Source organism: Lepidochelys kempii, chromosome 16, assembly GCF_965140285.1.
Source record: "Lepidochelys kempii isolate rLepKem1 chromosome 16, rLepKem1.hap1, whole genome shotgun sequence".
NCBI lineage: Eukaryota > Metazoa > Chordata > Testudines > Cheloniidae > Lepidochelys > Lepidochelys kempii.
Genome location: NC_136395.1, coordinates 27,318,446 through 27,341,959, shown reverse-complemented (window position 1 = coordinate 27,341,959; position 23,514 = coordinate 27,318,446). Strand labels below are relative to the sequence as shown.

Genomic DNA, 23,514 nt, shown 5'->3' with positions numbered 1-23,514 from the left:
AACCAGCTGCAGTTAGACCTGAGCTGTATGCTAAAGCAATAGTCCTTGTAGTTAAAGGTAAGAGTTAAATAGTTAAATGGAGGTACAATGCCACTTACCTTTCATATGCCATGTTCTGAAGGTTTTCTTTTAAACTTGTGTGGAAATGTTTGCCTCAGAATTACAAAAATCTATAAAAATCCAACTTTGGTATTATAACTTGGAAATTCTCTTGAAATGCCCAGAGCAATATTTTGTTATTAGACCATTAAGTTACATGATATTTCCACTATAAATTCATCTTTTGAACATCTGAAATGAGGTTTCTATTTACTCAATACAATCGCTCCATAGACTCACCCTTACGTTTTTTGTTGTTGTTGTAACGTAGAGGTCATGTAGCTTTCTACAGGTTTTTGACATTTTAAACCTATTTCTAAAGGGTATGTACTGCCTAAAGACCCATTTACACTCTGAATTATATAATATTCACTTCTCTGAAGAATCTGTTCCAATAGAAATTGCCTCAGCAGCAATCCTGTAGTATTGCGGTTTTTCATTTGCTTAATCTTAAATTTAGTATCTCGTTTATAGTCAGACTGTATATTTATTAAGAATATTTTGGTATTTTACAGAATTGCAAAAATTCACAATTTGCTCCAAAATTGCCTCGCTACTGGCAAGATTACACCAAACGGTCTCCAGCTGCAATCGCTGGCAGCCTTCTGCTCCGTGCAGCTTGGCAGAGAGTGTGTAGAGCCTAGGGAAGACGACTTTGTCAGCCTGGATCCAGAGCCTGGGGAATCTGTGATCCATAGGGAGAGGATAAGCTGCTATCGAGCACATGATTTTTAATTCTCTCCCTCCATGATTCTTTATATCTGGTTCAGCAATAATTCTAAGGGGATGGAGTCAACTTAGAAATCATACTGTGTCTGCTTTTACCTGCTGTTGTCACTAGTCACACCTAAAATGGCAGTAACTGAGATGAAGAAAAAATACATTCTTGTCTGTAGTCTACATGCCACATCTAGACAATGTCACTGGGTTCCCCTGTTCTTTGTGTGCATCTTTCACACAGCCTCAGGCATAAGAAAGGTCCTCTAAGGAATTACCAAGTGATAGTGAAACCACAGCTTTGGGTAGGGGATGGTTGGGAGTGCGGTGTGTAAAACTACATTTAACCTATTTCTCAAAATTAACTTTTATTATTACTAACGTATCAGTGTGCCGGGCACCTCACCAGCAAACAAGAGCTTCTAATCTTAAACAGAAGGCAAGGGGTGTGAAGTGAGGTGTATACTGGTGTGGATCGCTCTGGGGGTAGATGAATTCAGTGTCTGAGGGCACCCTGGAGCTGTGCCCATGGAAAGCTCTGTGGTGGTGGGTGGGGGGCCCGGGTGGGACCCAGTGGAGGTGGGAAAAAAAGGGAGAATGAGGCTCAACTCTCCTCTCTGCCCTCTGCATCTGCTGGAAATCAAATAAACAAAGTCCCGTTAGCACACATGTAGCTTCAATTTAAAATTAAAATTAGGCCTTTGCGTATTTAGTAGCTGTTTGAGATCTTATTTAAAAAGGATCACAGATACTGATGCTGAGAGTTGAGGAATGCATTCCTTTTCCCAAAACATTTCCATTTGTGCATGGCCCTTGTACTAGTTTGCAGCACGTGGGAAAACTTAGTAAACCATACCAGGTTTGAAGTACTCATGGATCTGGGATTCATGTGATACTCTTTCAGTTCTCATTGTACAGATTATGGTCTGTTAAGAAAATTACAATAACCTTAATGCTGGTCTGATCTCTGCAGCACAGATCTCTCATGTCGTTTGCAAATAGAGAAGGATTTGAAAAATACATCTCTCTTATGCTGCAAGATTTTCTGTTTTGGAATCAGACAGTTGACATTAAGAACTAAGATTTGGATTTAAGCAGCCAGTTCATGGAAATTCAAATCAGAGGCTACAAATCTCTCTGCCCACTTTGTTCATTCTGTGTGTACTGCAGCAGCCAAATGTTGTTTGGGGACCATTGGAGATTATTGTCTACTGTCCTCTTACAGCAAGATGGACTAAGCAGGCAGTTTTTGCCCTCTGTCTGAATCTGCGTTACCTTGTCAGTTTAAACACCTACAACAACATTTAAATCCAGATCGATTGATTGATTTGATTTTGGTATTTATTTGAAGTTTATCCTCAGTAAGTTCCGCTTGTCCTTCTGTCTGACAAACCAGGCCTTATTTTTTTTCAGTTTTTGAGACAGATTTGCAATGATTCAAGTCTTGTAGAAGAAAGAAGATGGTGCCATACATACTTTGCTCCTTTTCCTATTTGTGCTTAGATAAAATATCTCTGCTTTTTCTTGGAGTGCAGTTTGTTTTATAAATGCTTGGAACCAGCTACATGTGCAATTGCTAATTGTGCTGCGCACAGAGGGAATAGTTGTGCTTTCCTCTTGTGGCCTGCAAATAGCCTGGCCCTGCATCTGTTCTGAAAGTCACCAGGAATAAGGAGACTCCATTTTACAGAAAAATAATGCACTGTTTCAAGAGCAAAATACACTCAGAACATGCGGTGTGCTCTTCACATGGCTTCTGGGGAAACAAAATGAGGAGCCATAATTGAAACTATGCTGTAGTAAATTTAAATGAATTGGCTAACAAATTCCTTCTCTGAGGCATGCCATCTGAGGCTAAAAGACTTGATTTTTTTATGTTTTAAATATTTCTGAATGCTTTACTGACTTTGAATTATGATAGTATATGATGAATATATTTCATTATTTCAGTGTTAATAGTTTTGCTTTATTAAGATCCTGTTTAGAGACCCTTCATATCACTAAAAAGACATAGTTGCGTAATCAGCCTGGTAGACCAGCTGCTATTTTTAGTGACTTGAGAAAACAATTTTTTATTGTGGACAGTTGTGCCTTGATGGGACGTATGCGTTGAGGGATATTGTGCTGTAAGGGTATTTCTATACTGCAGTTAGACACTCAGACTTGCAGGGCTTGGGCTAAAGGGCTGTTTAATTGCAGTCTAGATGTCCAGGTTCATTCTGGAGCCTGGGCTCTAGGATCCTGCGAGGTAGGAGGGTCCCAGAGCTTAAGCTATAGCCCAAGCCACAATTAAACAGCCGCTTAGCCAGAACCCTGTGAGCCTGAATCAGCTGGCATGCGCCAGTATATAGACCCTAAGTGCCTCAGGTATAGAGGCAGCTTTTCCTTGTTTAGATAGCTTTGGAGTATAAAAGCAGCTACTTTGAAATTTTTGCATGATCAAAGAGAGTTAATGAAAATAATGATTTAAACTATCATTTAAATGATAGTTACTGTTTGCCTTAGAAATTAAAGATGTTCTTTAAGTTATCAGTGGCATTTCTGGCCAGATTTTGGGGGCCAGAAGGAAGGACTTTAACAATAAGCACAAATGGGCTAATTAGCTTTTTAAAATACCAAAAGTCGTCTTAACATGTTTTTTTTCAGTGGAATCGTTTGAGAGATTTTTCCACTGGACTTTCACTACTCAGCTTTGTTACACAGCTGTAACGCTAACCTAAAGTACTAGTGTTGTAGCAGTCATTTGTATTGTAGTGACCCGATATCTGTCAAGGGGGACTCAACCACTGTGGCTGGTGCTATTCTTCATGTCATGTGTGTTAAGGGAATCAGGGTTTGAGTACATTCCTTATTAATTGAAAGGGTTTCTTGGATAAAATTATTTTCCTTGACCCACAGCAACTGTGCACCACACTATGTAATTATTGGCTCATCTTTTGAGAGAGAAAACAGAGGTCCTAGCCCAGTCGGACAGTCAATGTAAACAAACTGTCTCGCAGCCCACCAGCGGATTACCCTGATGGGCCACAGGTTGCCCACCACTGTCCTAGCCATTAGTGTTCATTAACACCCCAATGGTACTTTTTGCAAGAGTTAGGGGTATTAGCTGTGATGATTCAATCAATCTACTTAGGAAGAGACATTCTGCTGCTTACATTTCCTCTGCAGTTTCATTTACAGAAGTTACGTGTCTCATACTCTCCTAATTCGCTGCCTAGTGTTTCTGTGCACTGTTCAAACAGCCCCCCGTAACACCCCAGAAATGGCTTCATTTCACTAATGGGAGAAGTGTTCCCTGTATGTAGTTTTATTTCAGTGTAAGGTGTACAATAGTGAAAAGTATTTAGATCTCTGGTAGGACAATGGATTCGTATATATCCTGGTGACCCTTGCTGCTTCTTACAGCCATTGAGGTATTAACTGATATCAGACTCCATCAAGCATTGGGACCTGTTACCTGAAACTGTAGAAACAATGATAACTGGAAAGGCTCATTCCTGTGTACAAAGTCTGTCATGTTATCTTGAGCTAATGTGGAAAATAGCACTGGTCACCACCGCTAATGTCTAAAATGGCAGTGCCAGTCCTGTGAGCATTAGAAGTCTAGGCTGTCACAAGACCCAAAATGAGTAGGAAAAAGAAATACCCCAGCATTGTAGAGCTGAGTTTCACAATGAAATGAAATCCATAATATAAATTCTCTTGCAAACCGACCCTCACCCTTGCCTGCTTCCCAACTGTCTCAAAGTACAGCATACACTCTGAGTGCCTCTATTGTCCTGGTCATGGTCGCCTTTGCTTTAATGGCTCATCAATACAATCACAACCTTTCCTGCCATTTTAAATCCACTCGTGTGTGTGTGTGCGCACGCGTGACATCCATTTGAGCCTGCAATAAGGAATGCATCATTTTTTGTCCTGGGCTGGGAGTGGGAAGCACTCAGATAAGCAAAGTAACACTGTGTATCTTTAAATGGGAATTGTTTAGCTATACTGCAGTGCATCTGCCTTCTCTTCAGAATGTTCTTCAGCTTCCAGACAGCATGTGAGAATAGCTCCATTTCTGAGGCAAAGTGCAGGCCAGCTAACTTTCACAACAGGCCAGCTCCCACCAGATACAGAATGGCTGGGAATACTGAGTCAAAAAAAGCTGCATGTTACTTTTTCTAAGGACAATTTGAGGCCCAAATAAACAACTTTACTGCCAGTGAGAAAACATGGGTGGGGATACAGGCGGATACATAGAGCTAGTTGGGTGTAGGTCAGAAATGTTTGTTGATATCTTTTTGTTGTCAGTGAAGTAGGCAGGAAGTGTCAGGCTGTGGGCAGTGACTGGGACAGTCTGTGTTTCCATGCACTTTCCAAGCATACCATCCTCCACTACTTTATGACTGTTTTGTTTCCCTAGTGGACAGGTACTTCAGACATAAACAACCATTGACTTTACCTCTTGAGTTTAAGTATTGTTAACTGACTCTGATGAGCTGTCTTTTAATTAGAATCCAGAGAGTTTTACAAGGTTTTTTTTTTATCTTTCAGGTCCTCAGTATCGTCTGGAGAAGCAGAGTGAACCCAACGTCCCAGTAGACTTAGACTGTACCTTGGAGAGCCAGAGCACTTTGGAATTCTGCCTTGTCCGAGAGAACAGTATGTTTGCCCTTTTCACTTTTGCTCTTGTAAATTGCTTACGCTCACATAAGTTATGTATTCTGGAACACAGGCTGTACCGGCTGGGCGAGTAAGTTTTGAAGAGGCTCTGTTTCCTAAGGCACTTTTCAACTGTGCCAAAAGAATAATCCAAAGTGAAATGATTGATTTCATACCTTTTGGCAAATGGTCTGCATCCTGTTTATCACTTCTTGATTAATCTTTTCTGTTAAAACTCTGTTCTGTAAAGTTATGACCAACTGTGAAAAACACTTGAAATATAAAACTTTTTCTGTTGCAAGCACTATTCAGTGGATAAAATTATTGGTCTGTGATACGTTTTACCATGTCAATATTGCTGCCCAAGAAGCAGCAGCTTTTAAACCTCTAAAAGAAATTAATCATGTAGATGTAACTACAGCAGAGGTTTAGAGGTGGTGTTTATCTAAGTGTGGGGAAAAATTATTTTCTCTCCAGATATGCAAAAACATTACTTTTTGGGTTTGTTTTATTTTGTTTTTATAAGTTTCACAAAATTTGTTGGAGACAAATATAAAGTTTTCCCCCTTTTGGTTCATCCCTCTGTCTTTCCAACTTTCCCAGTGGCCAGGCTCTCCGTTTAGTTTTCTTCTCACTTCTATGCAACACTCATTTTTTTTTCTTCATTAGTCAGAAAACTGGTGGCATTTATGATCACAGTTAAACTCATGCTAAGAGGTTTTTTGTTGCCAAGAGTGGCGATTGGAGCCCTTGCTGTAGAGCATGGAATTTCTGGTTTCCTTTCCTTTATAAAGATTAAATCCTTTCATTTATGCTTAAAGGCTATAGCATTTCTTCTTCTTTCATTTCTTCCTGAATTTCCCCAAGAAGGATATGACATAGAAAAGTGATGGAGCATCAGTGGGGTAACTCCTACCTCATGTGCCAGGTATGTGGTGCTGTCCCCCATTTAATGAATGGCAAAACTGAAACTTTGAGCTGAAGTGATTTGACTAATAGCAACTCAGTGTCAGAGTTGAGATTAGAACTCATGTTCCTGGTTCCCATGTTCAGAGTGGATAGACTTCACTCCTGAGACCACCTTCATGCTTCACCTTTATTTCTGTGTCCTATTGTTCTAGGGTACTTCAGGGAGAAACCCTACAAAAGTTGGAAGAGCTTCTTTAAGGGCTTATCTTCACTATGGAGGTAAGTCGACCTAAGTTTTACGCTACTCCAGCTACGTGAATAACATAGCTGGAGTCGACCTAACTTAGGTCGACTTATCCCAGTGTCTTCACTGCACTGCATCGACAGGAGACGCTATCCAGTCGACTTCCCTAACATTCTCGGGGAGCTGGAGTACTGGAGTCAACTGGAGAGCACTCTGCCATCGATTTAGTGGGTCTTCACTAGACCCACTAAATTGATCCCTGCTGCATCGATCGCAGCAGCATAGGTCTGCCCGTAGAGAAGACCAGCCCTGAATGTGCAAACACAATAGTTTTAATCTTGTTAAGTAAATCAGACTGTTCCATAATCCTATCCTGGGGTGTATATATATGAATTGTTTAATATTTTTTGAGTATATCTCTTAACTGTTCCTTTTGTGTGAAAAGTAAATTTCATAAAGCAAACAGTGTAATATTAAATTGTTCTTACATGCACCAGTTTTCTTCCTGAACCAAAGCCAGCACTGATCATATTTTTGGCGATCTTGCCTATTTAATTTAAAATATAATCAAACTCTTGAACCTGGGCTGTCTGGTTCAAAGCTGAATACACACATTGCACTTCCAGGCCTATCTGTACAGTACCAGGCAAGGATGCATAGTATGCCCCGTAGCCATGAGAACTGTGGTGTGATCCTCTGAGTTCTCCCAAGCTAAGCAGGGTCATACCAAGTCAGTACTTGGATGGGAAGCCTCTAAGAAACATCTAGGTGTTGATGATCAGTAGGTGACCCTATTCTTCCCTCTAGTCAGCACTGAACCAGTACCCCAGCATGGTGCAGTGGTAACTCTCCCATTAGGACAGCTGCCCCAAAGAGAAAGTAAACTCACCTGGATTCCAGTTCTCTCAGCCACTATCAGCAGTCTAGTGGAACCCTGTCGCTTTTCCCTGAAAGATTTTTGTGGGGGCTGATGCTCCAGTGCACCTCCCCACACCTCAATGCCCATTCCTATAAGGAGCCCCAAGACCACAGCGAACTTAACAGAACAACTGAGCAGCCACGCTGTCGTTAATTAATGAGCTCATGGAGCCTCGCTGAAACCACATACGGTGCCCCACCTAAAACTGTGGCCTAGAACCACTACTTGGATGGCAGCGTTTGACCTTGGGGTGCTGCAGATGTTACCTTTTGGATGAGATGTTAAATACAGTCTGTGATTACTTGTGGTTGTTGATTAAATTATTATTTTATTATTGGTTTTTGTTAGCTCCAACTCTGATGTGTAGGGTGTAGGTCTCGGACAATGCAAAACAGAAAGTGATAGAAAGAAAAGGAGGACTTGTGGCACCTTAGAGACTAACAAATTTATTTGAGCATAAGCTTTCGTGAGCTACAGCTCACTTCATCGGCTGCATCCACTGAATGCAGCCGATGAAGTGAGCTGTAACTCACGAAAGCTTAAGCTCAAATAAATTTGCTAGTCTCTAAGGTGCCACAAGTCCTCCTTTTCTTTTTGTGGATACAGACTAACACGGCTGCTACTCTGAAACCAGAAATTGATAGGTGTAAATCAAAACTTGACATCAAATAGAATTAGCCATATTGTATGTTAGGTCTTATTTAAAATGATTTCTCTTTAACTTATTTACGTATTCGGACAGAGAAGAATCTCGATTAGAAGAGCTGTTTATTAAATGTGCTCATTTATTTTTTCACATGGCGCCAAACAGATGCTAGTAAAATAGATGCCAGTTTCCTTTGGACGAATGTATACTTCATATTTCATGGGATTAAGTGGAAACAGAAAACTTTTCATTAATAGAAATACACATGCAGAAAACTACTAAACATCTAACATTTACCTGAGATGCTCAAACTAATAAACCATCTCCCAAATTTGGAACTTTTTAACTTATATTCAGATTTATACTTAAACTGAATGCCTGCATTTTGCTATGTGAAATGTTTTTATGAAAAACAGCAAACACTTCATGGTTAATTTAGTTTATTTTCTCCATCCTGCTTCTGGAAAGTTCCTCTTTCTCATTTTACCATTTGGTAGTAATTAGTATTCAAGGGAAATTGGACTTAATATATTAAAATTGGTTAAGTGCCTTTAGACCCATACCAAAGCCAATGTCTTACTGGAAAATGTAATTGGGAACTGTGTGTATGTAGTTAATTGAATTACAATTAAGAACTTTCATTAAGCAATATACTAGTACATTAAAGTAATAAGGGGACATTTTTGCAATGGAGTTCATCATGTATTTTTGTTTCATTGAAGAAATACATATTTGCTTGCTCTTGAATATGCCACATCTATTTAATATTTTAAGTAGCCGTACTACAGCTGGTACTTCTGTAGTATCTTTGAGATTAGCAGTCTGTCATTTTCACATGCCAGCTAATGCCTCGTGTTCTGAGTCAGACTCCATGCTTTGTTCCTGGAGGCCATGTAGACACATCAGTAGAAATGTCTAGACCTGTGCCTCCATTTTGATGTTTCTTTTACTGTTTGATCTTTTTCATCATTTGAAAATCAGTTCTTCTTCTGATATACCTCATTCTGTTATCCATCGCCTGAACTAAGTGCAGTTATAGGGCTAGTGAGGGTGATCTTGCCAAACTAATCTCAGCTTTGCACGTGAACAAAGACCTTACTCTGGTCTGTGGTGGAGGGGTTGTCCCTGCATTCGCCCTGGTGGAGTGGCACAGCACTGAGCAGCTCTGCCTCACTTTCCCCGGTAGAGTCTTCAGCACTCTGTGGTTATGGAGGTGGCTTAGCCCTCCGGCCTAGTCACTGAGAGAGTTCAACCCCCTGCTGGGGTGATGGAGTCCGCATGTGAACATCCAAATTGGCCGTGCTAGGCTCTGTTTTCAGTCCCTTTCCTTTCTTGTGGACCCTAGCTGCAGCAGCTTGTCTTAATGCTCACCAATGGGTTCCTGGTAATAAATCAAATAGTCTGTATCATGCCTAGTTTCCATCAAGGCATGGAGACCTCCGTCTCCAGTCAGCTTCTGGGCCCACCAGGCTTCTCTCACACCATCAGAGGTACCAGTCTGCTCGTCTTCATGGTCCTCCCAAGCTGAGCTATGCTCCCTCCTTTGCCAGGCCAGACACCTAGCACAGCTATAGCTGCCCTCCTAGGCACTAATGCTCTACACATAATGAGAAGAATTAACCCAGCTCATAAGAGATTATCTGAGGTCTGTCTCATAGACCTCATGGTTCTTTCTGAGGGAAAAGCCACCTCCAGGGCTCTCAGATACACAATCCCTAAGGGGATGGTAGAATTTTTTCTTCTCTCAGGTATATAATTTGTGTTTTTATTGTGACATTTGGCCTGGCTCCTCAGAAGCAACAGACCCCTCTTTGTCTGGGTCATAAATAACTGTCCCCATCATGGGTGTGTCAGATCAGAATGACATGCCTCTGTCTTTCTGTCTGTCTTTCTTTCTTGCTAGAAACCATGATCAGGAGATGGGCAGCTGACCTCCCTGGAGCCCGTTTCCTCACATCTCCTGTTTTCAAGCACATAGTGAAAATATATTTGTTTTCCTTATTTCTTTTACTTCATACAGTTCTCATCTTTCTTGATGCTATGTTTCTGCAATATATGGTCTTAGCTTTTCTCACTTTTGATTTCTGCCTCTTTCGCACAGGAAATCCCTGTATCATTTGTAGGAACCTAACTTTACAGAGCAACATGATGGTGCTTTGCCTCTAGTGAAATAGATAATGAAAGAGCAAAAAATGCCACGGTAGTTGTGAACTTAACACCTTTGATCTTTAGTAGCCACTTTTTGGAATAGTATCTGTTTCCCCAGTGAGACACTTGGGCTATGTCTATACTGCACTCACTTTCTGAAGAAAAAACACCCCTGACTGATAAAAGTTTTACCAATGAAAAGCTCTAGCGTGGACAGCATTTTTGCCAGCAGGATCTTGCCAACAAAGCTACCGCCCCAGGTTGGGGGTGGCTTTATTTTGTGACAGGAGCGCTCTCTCATGCTGACAAAGAGTGGCTATACGGCATGCCTTACAATGGCGCAGCTTTGCTACTGTAAGGTGCACAGTATAGACATACCCTTGGTCTCTGACTTCAGAGCTGCTGAACAGACTCTTGGTCTAGGCCTGGAGTGTCCACTTGAGCTGATTGCTTTGCCAAGTAGACGCTTTTACGTTCAAAAACTACATTGTGATCTCCGTTTCAACACCTGACAGGCCTGTAAATATTTGACAGATTTATTCACAGCTGCTTATGTGGGGCAAGTATCTTTTACGATGATGTCTCCAGTCAGCGCTTGGAGATGATTCTTTCCTCTGTTGTTGAATTCTTTTGGTCTCCCCAACATTCTGATAAAGCTGCAGGTATAGGAGCAATATGGCAAGTTCTGCGGTCAGGATTTCATTTATCTCTGCTGTTACTGATATTACTGCTATTATCCAGTGCACCCTCAGGGGTCCTAATGTATTGCCATCTTTAGACAGATGATCTGTTCTGATGGTGGAATTCCTGGCTTCTCTCCCATGATATGCAACTAGAGAAATTCTACAAACCTCAAGCCGTCCTCTTCACATAGCCAAATAAAACAAGATTAGGAGAGGTTGTTCTGAATTACAGAGGATCTGAAATATTTCCAATATAGAATCCCCCAGTTTAATAATTTAAACTTTGTCCAAGTATTCAAATTTTAAATTCTAATGAAAATGTTATCTCTGAATCTGATTTTGGTGGCTACTAGTTAATCAGTCAAAGAATTAATAACACTACTAACGTGCCCTTCTATTCAGGCTTTTCATCTGAGGATCTGATATGAGTAAGTTCAGCCTCATAATACCCCTATGAGATAGACACTTATTATATCCATTTTACAAATGAGTAAACACAGATTGAGAGGCTATGACTTGTGGAAAGCCACCCATTGAAGCTGTGAATGGAAGATTAATACTCTACAAGGGTGTATTGTGAGTCTTAATTATAGAGTCATAGAAATGTCGGGCTGGAAAGGACCTTGAGAGGTCATCTAGTCCATTCCCCCGCGCTGAGCAGGACAAGTAAACCTAGACCATCCCCGACAGGGATTTGTCTAACCTGTTCTTAAAAGCCATCAGTGACAGGGATTCCACAGCCTTTCTTGGTAACCTTTCCTGTGCTTAACTATCCTTATAATTACAAAGTTTTTCTTAATATCGAATGTAACTTTTCCTTGCTGCAGATTATGCCAACTACTTCTTGTCCTACTTTCAGTGGACATAAAGAACAATTGATACAGTCTTCTTTACACCTCTTAACGTGTTCTTGAAGACTATCATCAGGTCGTCCCGTCCCCCCCGCAGTCTTCTTAAGTCTAAACATGCCAAGTTTTTTTTAACCTTAATTAGTTAATATTTATAAAGCACGTTAAGAAACCTTTGATTAAAGACTATAGAGGAGATCAGTATTTTATTTTTGGTACTACAAAATTTCTGACTAGGTACCAGATTGGATTGGCTATTAGTCCACACATTTCCTCTTTAGTGTAATATCCTCCTCCTGAACCAATTATTTCAAGTATTAAACTTCGGGGGACATAGGACTGTCTTCACCCACCACCAAAATGCAGCCACCTCTTGGGTAGAACATAACAAATAGCTAACTGTGAATTGTAAAATTACCCAATATCTTAGGTTAGGTAGTGCAATCCTTTGAGGTAATGCTGTACCTGTCTGAAAACTGCAGTAGGCAAAATGTTAGTTACCTCCCCAGGTGCAATTCAGACCAAACATGGAATAGGACAGGACACTGGGTTAACACCTCCGCACCTTCCAGGAAGAACCGCAGGTGGTCAGGATCTGTGCTTTATTCATTCCGAATGAAGAGTGCCAGTGTTGAATCCCCAGCATAATTTCCTGTGCCCTCTAAGTATTCCTTGGAGAGTTCTTATTCCAGTACTCACCCAGGCAGGTCGTGCTTAGCTAGAAATCTGATGCAAGGTGATATGACTGCAGGCTATATTATATATGACCACAGAATATTGCTATTGTATCATAACACTACACACAGTTTTATGGTTGAAACAGTGCAGTGTTAAAGCACAGTTGGGTAATTGAAGGAATGCATGACAGCCCTACATTGGCATTTCAGTAGTTTTATCTGTTGAACTCAGTCCTTTAACTTATATTCCTAGTCAGTTTTCTTTTGATCCTAAGGCAACCCATTCCATTATAGTCCTTGCTTTCCTTCCAGGCACCTCTATGCCATAGTGTTTCAAAATGCTTTTAAGTGCACCAAAAGTTTGACGTATCTCAGTGTATCTTTGAAATACTGCAGCATGGGTGTTTGACATGATACATTATGATAATCCATAGAATAGAGACATTAACACAGGGTCTTTGACAAAATACATTGTAATGTCTCTGAAGGAGCCGTTACAATTTATCTCCTCATTCTGTAGTGTGGAGTGGTTACACTGTTCAGATGGGTATGCACAAATTCACATGCTCATATACACTAGTTTACTGGAGTTAAAAAAAAATATTCAAATGGTACGGTCCAGTTTGCAGATTTAAAAAATACCTTTAGATTGTAATGCCAGGTAGCTGTTTTCTGTGTTGCCGAGGCGCACACAAGTCTAATCCTTTCTCTCATGGGGCAGATAGTTGGAAAGGTTCTTGTTAGGCTGATATCTTTGGAACATGTTTTTTCCACTGTATACTTTTAAGCATTTAGCTGTAGGCACTTAAGTTCTCTCAACACAGAGATGAGCATATGTACTGTAGACAAGAAAATCTGGGTGTGGATTTATACACTGAAAGGGGAAATTTTTTACAAGTGGGAAAAATTGAGCGTTGAGGTTTTATTGTTTCCCTCTAAGTTTACACTGCTCCTCTCCATGGCTGTGATCGCAGCACCTGCTGAGACAAATAGGATGCAGTTCTGAAACTCCAAATTATCTCTATTAAAAGGAAGCCTGCTTCTGTATCAGCAGTGTGTATTTGACTCAAGTGCCAGGGTTTTCCTCCCCCTGGTAACTGTTGTCCTTTCTAAAAAGCAAGTACTCCACTTGTTACTAGACTCCAGATATGGAAACTCTCTGTAGTTTCACTACAAGTTGAAATCCCCAAATGGGATATAAATTTACACCACCACAGTGTAGAAGGTCAATGCAGGAAGCATTAGTGTGTTGAGCAAGATCCAACCACATAAGTCTTGAACAATATTAATATATAGAAATTGACAAGCCTTTTGCTGGTTATACTATATTGTTAATACCTCTACTAAAATTCTATTGTCTCATCTGGCCATTATTAAAATTTCAGCAAAATATAAGTTTTCATTAATCTCCCACAGCAAATTTAGGACTGTGAACTGGCAGTTGTTTCAGCTTTTAGGACTACATTAGCTGGTGTATTAAACAAAATGTGTCATTCTTCAGTATCTTCTTCAAGAAGTTAAATCAATTTTCAACCATATTTATGCACCACTTTATCTAAAAGCATCTGAATTATCATTTACAGCTAAGATGAAATTACTCAGTAAAAAATTGTCACGTTATAGTAATTTTTAAATTGATATTAATCCAACATCATAAAATGTAAAAATTTTAAGGGTTTTTTTTTTTTTTCCCAGTAATTGGCATTTTGGCTTAATGAGATGTTACCTTTTCTAAAGCTAATACCTACAGTAGTAATAAGAATACTAATCAGTAGTGTATGCTTTTTATCTTAGAGCTGAGTATAAGAAACAAGATACCACTCACGTTGTTAAGAATAATAAAGTTTTAGTAGGTGAGGGGGGAAATATAAAGATGTTAATGCTACAGTTAAATCCCACTGTGGGAAAAATGTAGTAAAAAAGAGATAGTGATAGATACAGCCAAATGCTGCTTGTATCTATAAGTCACTGGTAAAGTACAATAACCGCAGACCTGGCCCGTAATTTTTCAATGAAACATATTTTTGTTGAAAAATGCTGATTTGCTTAAATCAAAATTTATTATGGGAAAGAGTCAATTTTGATAAATTCCTCAACTCTCACAAATTTGGGGGGGGGGAAATAAACTTGTCAGAATGTCCCATTTTGACATTTTTGAAAGAAATTAAGTGGTCAAAATCAAAATAAAACGTTTCAAAATTATCTAAACAATACATTTTAATTGACCCAAATTGAATTTCTTTTTGAAGATTTTCAAATTATGAGCAATGTTGACATTTTGTCCCAATTCAGGAGGGGGAAACCTTTCTGAAATCTTGAATGTATTCATAGGATGGGAAAATAGTTTCTTACCCACTTCTAGATAAGAGCTACTTCAGCCATCGCCATTTAGCAGAGCTCCTACTGGCTTAGTCATAGACACTCTCTTTTGGCAAAACTGTTCTTGGAACTGCAGCTGACTCGTGCAGTCTCTGTAGTTACTGCACACAGGGCATTCACAACATGCCTCCAACCAGTCGCTGTGGGATATCTGCGAGTTAGCAAAGTCTGTTCTAGGGCGTGGCCACATCTCTCTAGAATCCATCATCAGGATTTTCCACAGATTTTATGTGGCACCCTGATGTTTTTTTAATATATTAAGCTTGTAGTGAATGAAGAATTTTGCTTTCGATCTGACACTAAGGATTTCCTTCTAACCTCTGATGTGTGGGCACTGATATTGTGTATTTCCTTTAAAAAAAATAAAAATAAAAAACCAGCAGGCATGACTGACCAAACAATACATTTGTAATTGCAAAAGAGACAATAATATTTGTATTCCAGTTTAATTATATGTGCCACATTTTAATCCTTTTATTTTTTTGGCAGGTTCAAGAGGAGAAGAGATCTCAGAGGAAGATCCTCATATCGATATAGCTACAGTTCAAGATATGCTTAGTAGCCACCATTACAAGTCCTTCAAAGTCAGCATGATCCATAGGCTTCGGTTCACAACTGATGTTCAGTTAGGTAAATCAGTTTATACTGTAAGGCCAAGGAAAGTAGAGCAGTTCAAAACTTCAGCCACCTGAAATAGTTATCTGCCCACACAGGTGCATTAAAAATGCCCAATCACCACATTGTCTAGTTGACCATACGATATAGTGTTTAATATTGCTACTAATTGTTTACAGTCAAAAAGATCAAGTTAACATCATAAACCCACATACACTGTGTAAAATGGAATTAAATTAAAGGGGTTTTGATTGTTCTTCCCCACTTGTCAATCTGTGCTTCAGAGAAGTACAGTAACAGGGCATCTTTTCTCTCAAAATAAATATGAACTATGTCTCGTTTCTTAGCCCATCGGTTGACACTACTTAAGTATTTGTATTACCTTCAATCAGCTAGCACAAATTCCCTGTCCAAGAAGGCCATTATTTAGCGACTCTTTTCTCTGTGCTTTCCAAAGCAAAGGTTTTTGCTGACTAAGCATGCAGATTAATTTTCTTTTCTTAAAATCAGTCCATGCTAAATTAGGGAAGTTTTTTATTAAACCAGTAGATTTTAACGGTGTTCGTGGAATGGTAAAGTGGAACAGAATGTAGCTAGTGTTCTGTACGGGGTTTAACATTAGCCTTTCTAGCTTTCTCAATGTTCTGCAAAACCTGAAGGCTAAAAGATGACAGGATTTTAATAAAAAAGCTATTTACTAATTTTGAACAATAATAGGGCTTTTATAGTCTCTGGTTCAAATTGTGGAAATTTGATTAATGATGCATGAATAAGTGAACTATAATACTCTTGCAAATACTTTATATTAAAAATGATTCAGTACTAAAATATTTAATGCTGAAATGCTTACAAAATATTTTCTGTATTATTTAGTAGCATAGTTATAAGTTTGAAAATTTCTCCATTATTTACTACCATTAGTCTCCTTATTACTCCAATTCTGAACACGTAAAAAAAAATCATATTCTCCTGCAAATATGTACATTGGATGCTTTTTCAGTTTATTTTGAACTGTCTTGTTAGGGAAGGATTTATATGCTGGTGTTGAAGTAGGACAGTGTTAGGCATGTTTTCTGCTCTTGAGCAGACTATCTGGGTGTGATAGTTTGCTTCCAGTGAAGTTTGACTCACTGTGTCTGGAAGCTGTCAGAAATGAGAGCTTGAAAAGGTCATGACAGATCACTGAAGATAAATGGTTAAGGGAGAACAGCTGTTACAGGAAACAAATGGCCAAACTTGTTTCGTAGTGAAGGGACTGACTCCATCCACCAGTGTATGGACCATAAACTTTCCTTACTCACCTTCTGTAGCACCCTGTGCATGTGTCTATTTTTGATGGCTGCACAAATTGCATTATGTTTGTATATTCTAATTACGTACAAAACAAAAAAAACAAAAACCCAGTGAGGTGTTCAAGGTATGAATAAATGGAAAATATCAAAAACTCCCAAGTAAGGTCATAAAAACTATATGTATGTGGGATTTCTCCTACTGGAGCCTTTTCTGTTGTTCATGTATCAGTGCTTTTAAAAGTAAACAGTAACGGTCAATGCTGTTTAGCACTAATGGGAGTTAAATGTGTTAATTCTCTTGCTGTGTGGTGGTAGAATGGGCGCCATTGAATGTGAAATGTCAGAGCCAATACATATAGTAGTTTGTATTTATGGATTTTAGGGCATTCAGTGCCAAATAGCTTATGGCTGGTCAGCTACAATGAGTTTTCTTTGTAGCATTTTTATTTATCAGTCATATTACATATTAGCAGTAGTTAAGTGACAGTTTTCCTGGAAAAACCAGTTTCCTGAGGGTACTGTGAACCTGAAGTCATTAGATGACTTCGTTTATCGATTGTATTGATTACTCTCCGTGTACTGCAGGAATATACATGCTGGTCAGGAAACACTGGACTGTACAGTGGCCACACATAAAAACATCCTTCAAGATTGAGTAGGCGTACCGATTCCATCAGTACTCCCATTTTAAGTACAGGAGATCTCTCTCAAACTGGTAGAACCTTTCTAAGGGGAAGGATATTTTTATGTGCAACAGGGCCCCAACAGTAATGAAAAAAATCTTAGCACAATTTTACATTTGTTCTGTTAAATTTGCTAAAGATAGCAAATGTCCCTTTTGTTGGCTGGTTGATTCGTTTTAGATAATAGTGTAAGTGTCCCTGAAGGTTTTTCTCCCAGATGGTGGGAGACCATGGCCTTGCCCAGTTATGTTCACTGGGTGACTTAGACACCAGCCCCAGTTACTTATTTCTTACAAGGGGGATCCTACCCTTCGGGGTTTCCTTAAGACTCTTCTGATGGGGGATCAAAAGGAAAGTTAAATGTCCAGCGCACTCAAAAATAGTTTTTTTTCCCATAACCAGCTCAAAGGGAAAAAGGACAACAGTGCCATCTTACTTCGGGGCTGTCTGTGTAGCAGTCTTCAAGGAGTCTTTCTGGCTGGGCTGTTGAATGAGGTTTGCTCTGTCAGGCCTACCCTAGGGGATCACTGCACTCCAAGTAGGAGTGGGGCGGAGATGTCCTGGGTGGGAGTCTCTTCTGTGGCTTCAGGAGTCACTTCAGCACTTTACTGATCGGGGTGATCTCTTCCTCCAGCTGCCTGCAGTTTCCTCCCTTTTAAAGGCTGCCTCCCTACCATATCTGATTGACAGGGTCAGAGGGGCAGGGCTAGCCACGCACACAAGGCCTATCTGGCACCTTCCTTGGCAGTGTGGGGTCTATACACCCTGTCACAATAGGTTCTATGCGTTCGTATATAATGTAATAGATGCTCTGCTACAAAGAGTTTATGAAATTTGGCTATGGAGTAATGCCCCTGTCTAAAATTGCATAGCTTTATATTTGTAATAATGTGCTTGTCAATAAGTCCATTTTTAAAATTTTTTTTTTAACTATAACTGCCTGTACAAAGCCACCAATAAGGAAATAAACATTTTAAAGGAGCTGTTTTGATTATGTAAAGCAGGGTTACTAATGGTGATACTATAAGCCAGTGGGTCTCAACTAGGGGTCTGGGTCCCTTGGGGGGCCACCAAGCAGGGCCAGCATTAGACTCGCGGTAGCTCAGGGCAGAAAGTCGAACCCCCACTGCATGGGGCTGAAGCCCAGGGCCCTGAGCCCTGCCACCCGGGACAGAAGCCAAAGCCTGAGCAATGTAGCTTTGTGGGGGGGCCCCCTGTGGCTTGGGGCTATGAGCATTTGCCCTGCTTACTACCCCTAGTGCCGGCCCTGGCTTTTACCTACAGAAAAACAGCTGCTGTGGCACAGGGGGGCCGTGGAGTTTTTATAGCATGTTGTGGGGGGGCCTCAGAAAGAAAAAGGTTGAGAGCCCCTGCTATAAGCTACATTCTGTAAGTATCTGTGTATCCTGTCCTTGGGTTTTCTGAGAAACGCTGCACCTTATAAGGCTGGTTTCAGAGGAACAGCCGTGTTAGTCTGTATTCGCAAAAAGAAAAGGAGTACTTGTGGCACCTTAGAGACTAACCAATTTATTTGAGCATGAGCTTTCGTGAGCTACAGCTCACTTCATCAGATGTTTCCACGGTAAACATCTGATGAAGTGAGCTGTAGCTCACGAAAGCTCATGCTCAAATAAATTGGTTAGTCTCTAAGGTGCCACAAGTACTCCTTTTCTTATAAGGCTGGTGAGAGAATCCGGTTCTGGATGTATCCAGAGAGCTGAGAGGAATGGCCGGGAGTGTATACACCTGCGTGTAATTCTTATTGATGCTAAAAGGAGTTATATAAATATAGAGGGAAGCAATGACCACTCTGTGGCTGACTTTTTATTAGAGCTGAAGGCTTTAGTCACAGCGGTCACAGGGTCTGGGGTTTTATGATTAACTTGCGTTACATTATAATGCACATGTACCGTATTGTCAACATTTCTACTCCGTTTCCAGCATGCGGTAAGGAAAAGATGTATTTATTTGTGCACTATGTTATCAAAATTAAAGGAGGCATATTGATTTGAAAAATTATTGCTGGCAAAGTATGTTATTAAAATGGCCCATTCCAAACCCTAGCAAAGAAAACAGCAAGAACAAAACAGTAGTTCTGGGTTGTTGTATCTGTACCATTTGTTTTGATAAAATAGCTGCATTAAAAAAAATTGGAAAGGAATAATACATTTCACTTGATTGTGAATGTGACTAATTCAGACAGTAAAGCAGAAACTGCATAAGCTTTATGAACTAGCTAATACTCTACGGATTTTGGGTTCAAATACATGCATACTGGAGCACAATAACACAAAAAAGATAGCACTGACAAAGAATGTGCTCCTGTGGATGTGTGCAGGCTAAAGCAAATGATGCCGAGATACAGAAATAATAGATGAAGTATACAGCAACAATTTGCAGATAAAAATAATAGAAGTTAAAGTGTATTTTACATGATAAAGGAAAGATGAAAGAGGAGGAAAGTCTGTTACATCTGAGATGGTTACAAAATCCATGCGTTGTGAAGTAGCCTCTGTTGAAAAGATTGATGCAATGGGGAGTGACCTTGGCTTGGAGCAGGAGCTGGTGATGTATGTATGAGCATCTCTCTGCTAAATGGACCCAGATTTGTAGCACTAATATACATGGAAGCCCAGAACCAAACTCACTATGGCAATAAATCAACAGCCACTTTGGGTGTCATTTCTGGTTTATATTCCACTATTGTTCTATCACTTTAATTCATGTCACAATCATCTGTTCATCTGGAACAGTTTTATATAATTTTCCAGTGGAGTTACCTGACAAATCCTATCAAATTAACAAGGTACATTAACAATATTGACTGACTGTGTGGATTCTGGAGTTGCAGGACCAGAGAATGAAATTTTTAAAAGCTGTTTCCAGTGGCAATGATATTTTGTTTGCTTTAGGAAGGGAAGAAGAAAAGGGTTATTTCTACATAAAGGATTTGTACATTTATTTTGTATAATTTTTCTTGACTTTTTTGAGCATAAAAATAAAAACTTTCATCAACAACTTCAAATATAATTTTCGTTGAGAGGAAGAAAATGTTCAGATTTTGGACAATTATTGATTACATTGAAATAAAAAATAAAACTGGATTATAAAATGTTTCTAGAGTGAAATCTTCTAAAAAAGTAGATCTCCTGATGTAGTTTCAGTCTGCTCAAATTATCTAGGTCTAACACTTCTAGCATCAATTAAATTCTTGGCACTGTCTAATTGAAATATGGTATCTGTGATGTGAGGGATGTGTAAGGACAAATTGATGCATTTGCTGAATCAAAAAGTAAGAATTGTTTGGCATTCTGTAAACCATATTGTAATGACCAGGGTTAAAATGAAGGTTATTTTACATTGTGTGCAAAGGACCGTAGCAACATGCATGCTCTGTGCATCTGCCTTTTGCTATCTGTGCATTTTGGTTTTATAATTGAAACAGATTTGTAAGTATCAATTGGGGTTTCATTTTTGAGAAGGGAGAGGTAGAGGTTTTAGATAGTTTTAACCTAGTATCATCTTTTTCTTTTATCTCCGGTTTAAATAAGTTTTCCTTACACTCTAGCCAAACCTGGGATAGCATTTCCAAAGTAAGTGACCCAAAGGCCTTAGAAGGGAAATGTTTATCTCTGCTAGTTTCCCAGAGAAGCAGCAGCAACATGTTATAATTTTAAATACTTTTTATACGCTTGCTCCATTTTCCCTATTTCATTGTGACCTTGACCTATAACTCATGACCTAAAAATGTAATTACTTTTAAGGCTCCACACAGGCCTCCCTAGCAAAGGCATACTGAGATGCTTGTTCAGTCATGTCAACAGAGACTTGTAATTGTAAACTAACCAATGAGCTCCTGTACTCTTCAGTGCAGCGTGACAAGGCTGTTGCTTTGTAATACTGTGATAAAGACTGCCATAAATTACAGTGTGTATTCCAGGGTAGATTCCAGCGCAGTGTTAACTCTCCTTACTCCTTTGGTGTCTCGGATCAAAGGAAAGGGCTGTCTTTCACAAGTTCAGAAATAAAATTTGAAGTGATAATATAGTTAACATTTTCTGCAGTCACTCTCAGGATTTGTCTATTATAGGATTCTCTGTTCCATGTGTGTATCTAGGTTCACCTAGACACATAGTAGTGTAGTAAGCAGTCATCTGGGGAAGCCTATGCCCAAAAACAGGCACATTCTGTGCCAGGAGCTACAGAATCCATTACTTGCTTTCCAAGCTGCCTTATTAGGGTTGGCTCTAAATTGCTAGGAGAAGTGTAAAAATGTACACAATCTCCAGGACTGGACACCCTCCTTTGGAAGAATCTGTTTGGATAGCAAACAAGGTATTGATGCAATACTACCAATAGATGTTGTCTTTTGAGATAGTAAATATATATAATAGTGGTGATTAAAAAAAACACTGACACAGGAGGTCTCTGTTTCTATGAATCTTGTAATCCCTTTAGCAGCCGCTCTCAGGACAGCTGTGCTTTCATATTTGTGAAATGTGTTTCCTGACACTACTTTTTTTGCTATAGTGCTTCTTTTTAGCAAGCTAGGAGGGCAACATACAGGTTATGTATACAGTTTGATAATTACTTTGCTTTTGGCTTCAAACACTCCTGCTCTTTTGAAAAGCCCAAAAGGACAATATACTTTGATACGATTTATAACGTGTGTGAAATGGTTGATATGAAATCACTTACACAATCCACTGTTGTGGCTTTTTATTCCCTCTGATTCTCAGGTATCTCTGGAGACAAGGTAGAGATAGACCCTGTTACTAATCAGAAGGCCAGCACTAAGTTTTGGATTAAGCAGAAACCCATTTCGATCGATTCTGAACTCCTCTGCGCCTGTGACCTTGCGGAAGAAAAAAGCCCAAGTGAGTAGTGCTTTTTATTTATGTTCTCTGCTCTCTCCCTCTCTCTCGCTGTATGTGCTAGGTGCCAAGAGAATATATTGCCACCATGTCCTTTTCTTTCCATAGGTGTGTTTTATTCATTATATGAAATTTCTTTATATCGGACTTGGTTGTATTATAGTAGAGGGTGTTATGTACAGATATCATTTTAACGAGGGCATTTCAGTGCTACTTACTGTAGACTGAAGGTCTGACCCCATTTAAGTATTTCTTGTCTTGGCATCAGTATCCACCAATAGTGTTCCATCAGGAAATTGCTATTTCCTGTGATCCAAGGTTTAACCCCTTGGCTGTGATACATTTCCCAACGTTATTGCACTTGAACTTGAACTTTTATTGTAGCAGCCCTGTGGGTAGCAGCTTGAATGAATTTAAAGAACACATGTTCTTGGAGGTAGATTTTCATCTCAAATGTACACAGCACATCCCAAAATAGCTGCAGTCCTGGGGTCAGTACAGTTGAGATCATGACCTGACTCAGAGAATTCAGTTTCAGCAAAACAGTGGCCATATTTAAGAACTAGGGCAGTAAGTGGTTTCTTTGGTAATCAGAAAGCATGCAGTAGGAAACCAGGTGTTTCACCAGACAGCAAAGTGAGGTCTGGGTTGAGCAAAACACAGGTTACGAGTTTAAGGCCTGAATGTTTTGGTTGATTGCTTTGGTTGAATGCTGCATGGTGGTATTTATACTATCGATGATTTAAAGAACTAACAGGACAACAAGCTGTTTGTGCACAAGCGAAATATAGATAGTTGTTCATAGTGACCCCAAATCATGATGCAAAACGACAAAAGTTGTTGTATGTATTATAGATGTTATGACATATGTGCTTTGTTTGATGGTAGTAAAAGACCCTTAGCGTAGCAGTGAGAGAGAAAATGTAACGTGCACTTACTAGGGTAATGAGTTTGTCACATTACTTTGGAGGGATGAGAGTTTGGGTGCACAGATTTCATAAAGATTATGCTATTATCCTTGGAATCGCCGCTTCATTCGTCTCCCCTGTTTCTGTATCTCTGGTCAAGCCAATCTCTTTCTCCCCCATCCCTCCAGCAAGTTTTCACTGTACTCAGTGTGAGTGTGATCCTGAG

At 39.6% G+C, this 23,514-nt stretch overlaps 1 protein-coding gene across 10 annotated transcripts in view; it reads left to right on the top strand.

Moving 5' to 3' along the window:
• MAPKAP1 (MAPK associated protein 1) overlaps positions 1–23,514 on the top strand; it is a 161,693-nt gene that overhangs the window by 121,335 nt on the left and 16,844 nt on the right. For 8 of the 10 annotated variants that reach the window (XM_073314624.1, XM_073314617.1, XM_073314615.1 and 5 more), the window contains 3 exons: positions 5,356–5,463; positions 15,406–15,546; positions 22,246–22,383. In XM_073314624.1, the coding sequence (XP_073170725.1) occupies positions 5,356–5,463; positions 15,406–15,546; positions 22,246–22,383 (387 nt within the window). Of the gene's footprint in view, positions 1–5,355; positions 5,464–15,405; positions 15,547–22,245; positions 22,384–23,514 lie in introns of those variants that run through there. The other 2 variants (XR_012155279.2, XM_073314618.1) reach the window with 2 other exon arrangements.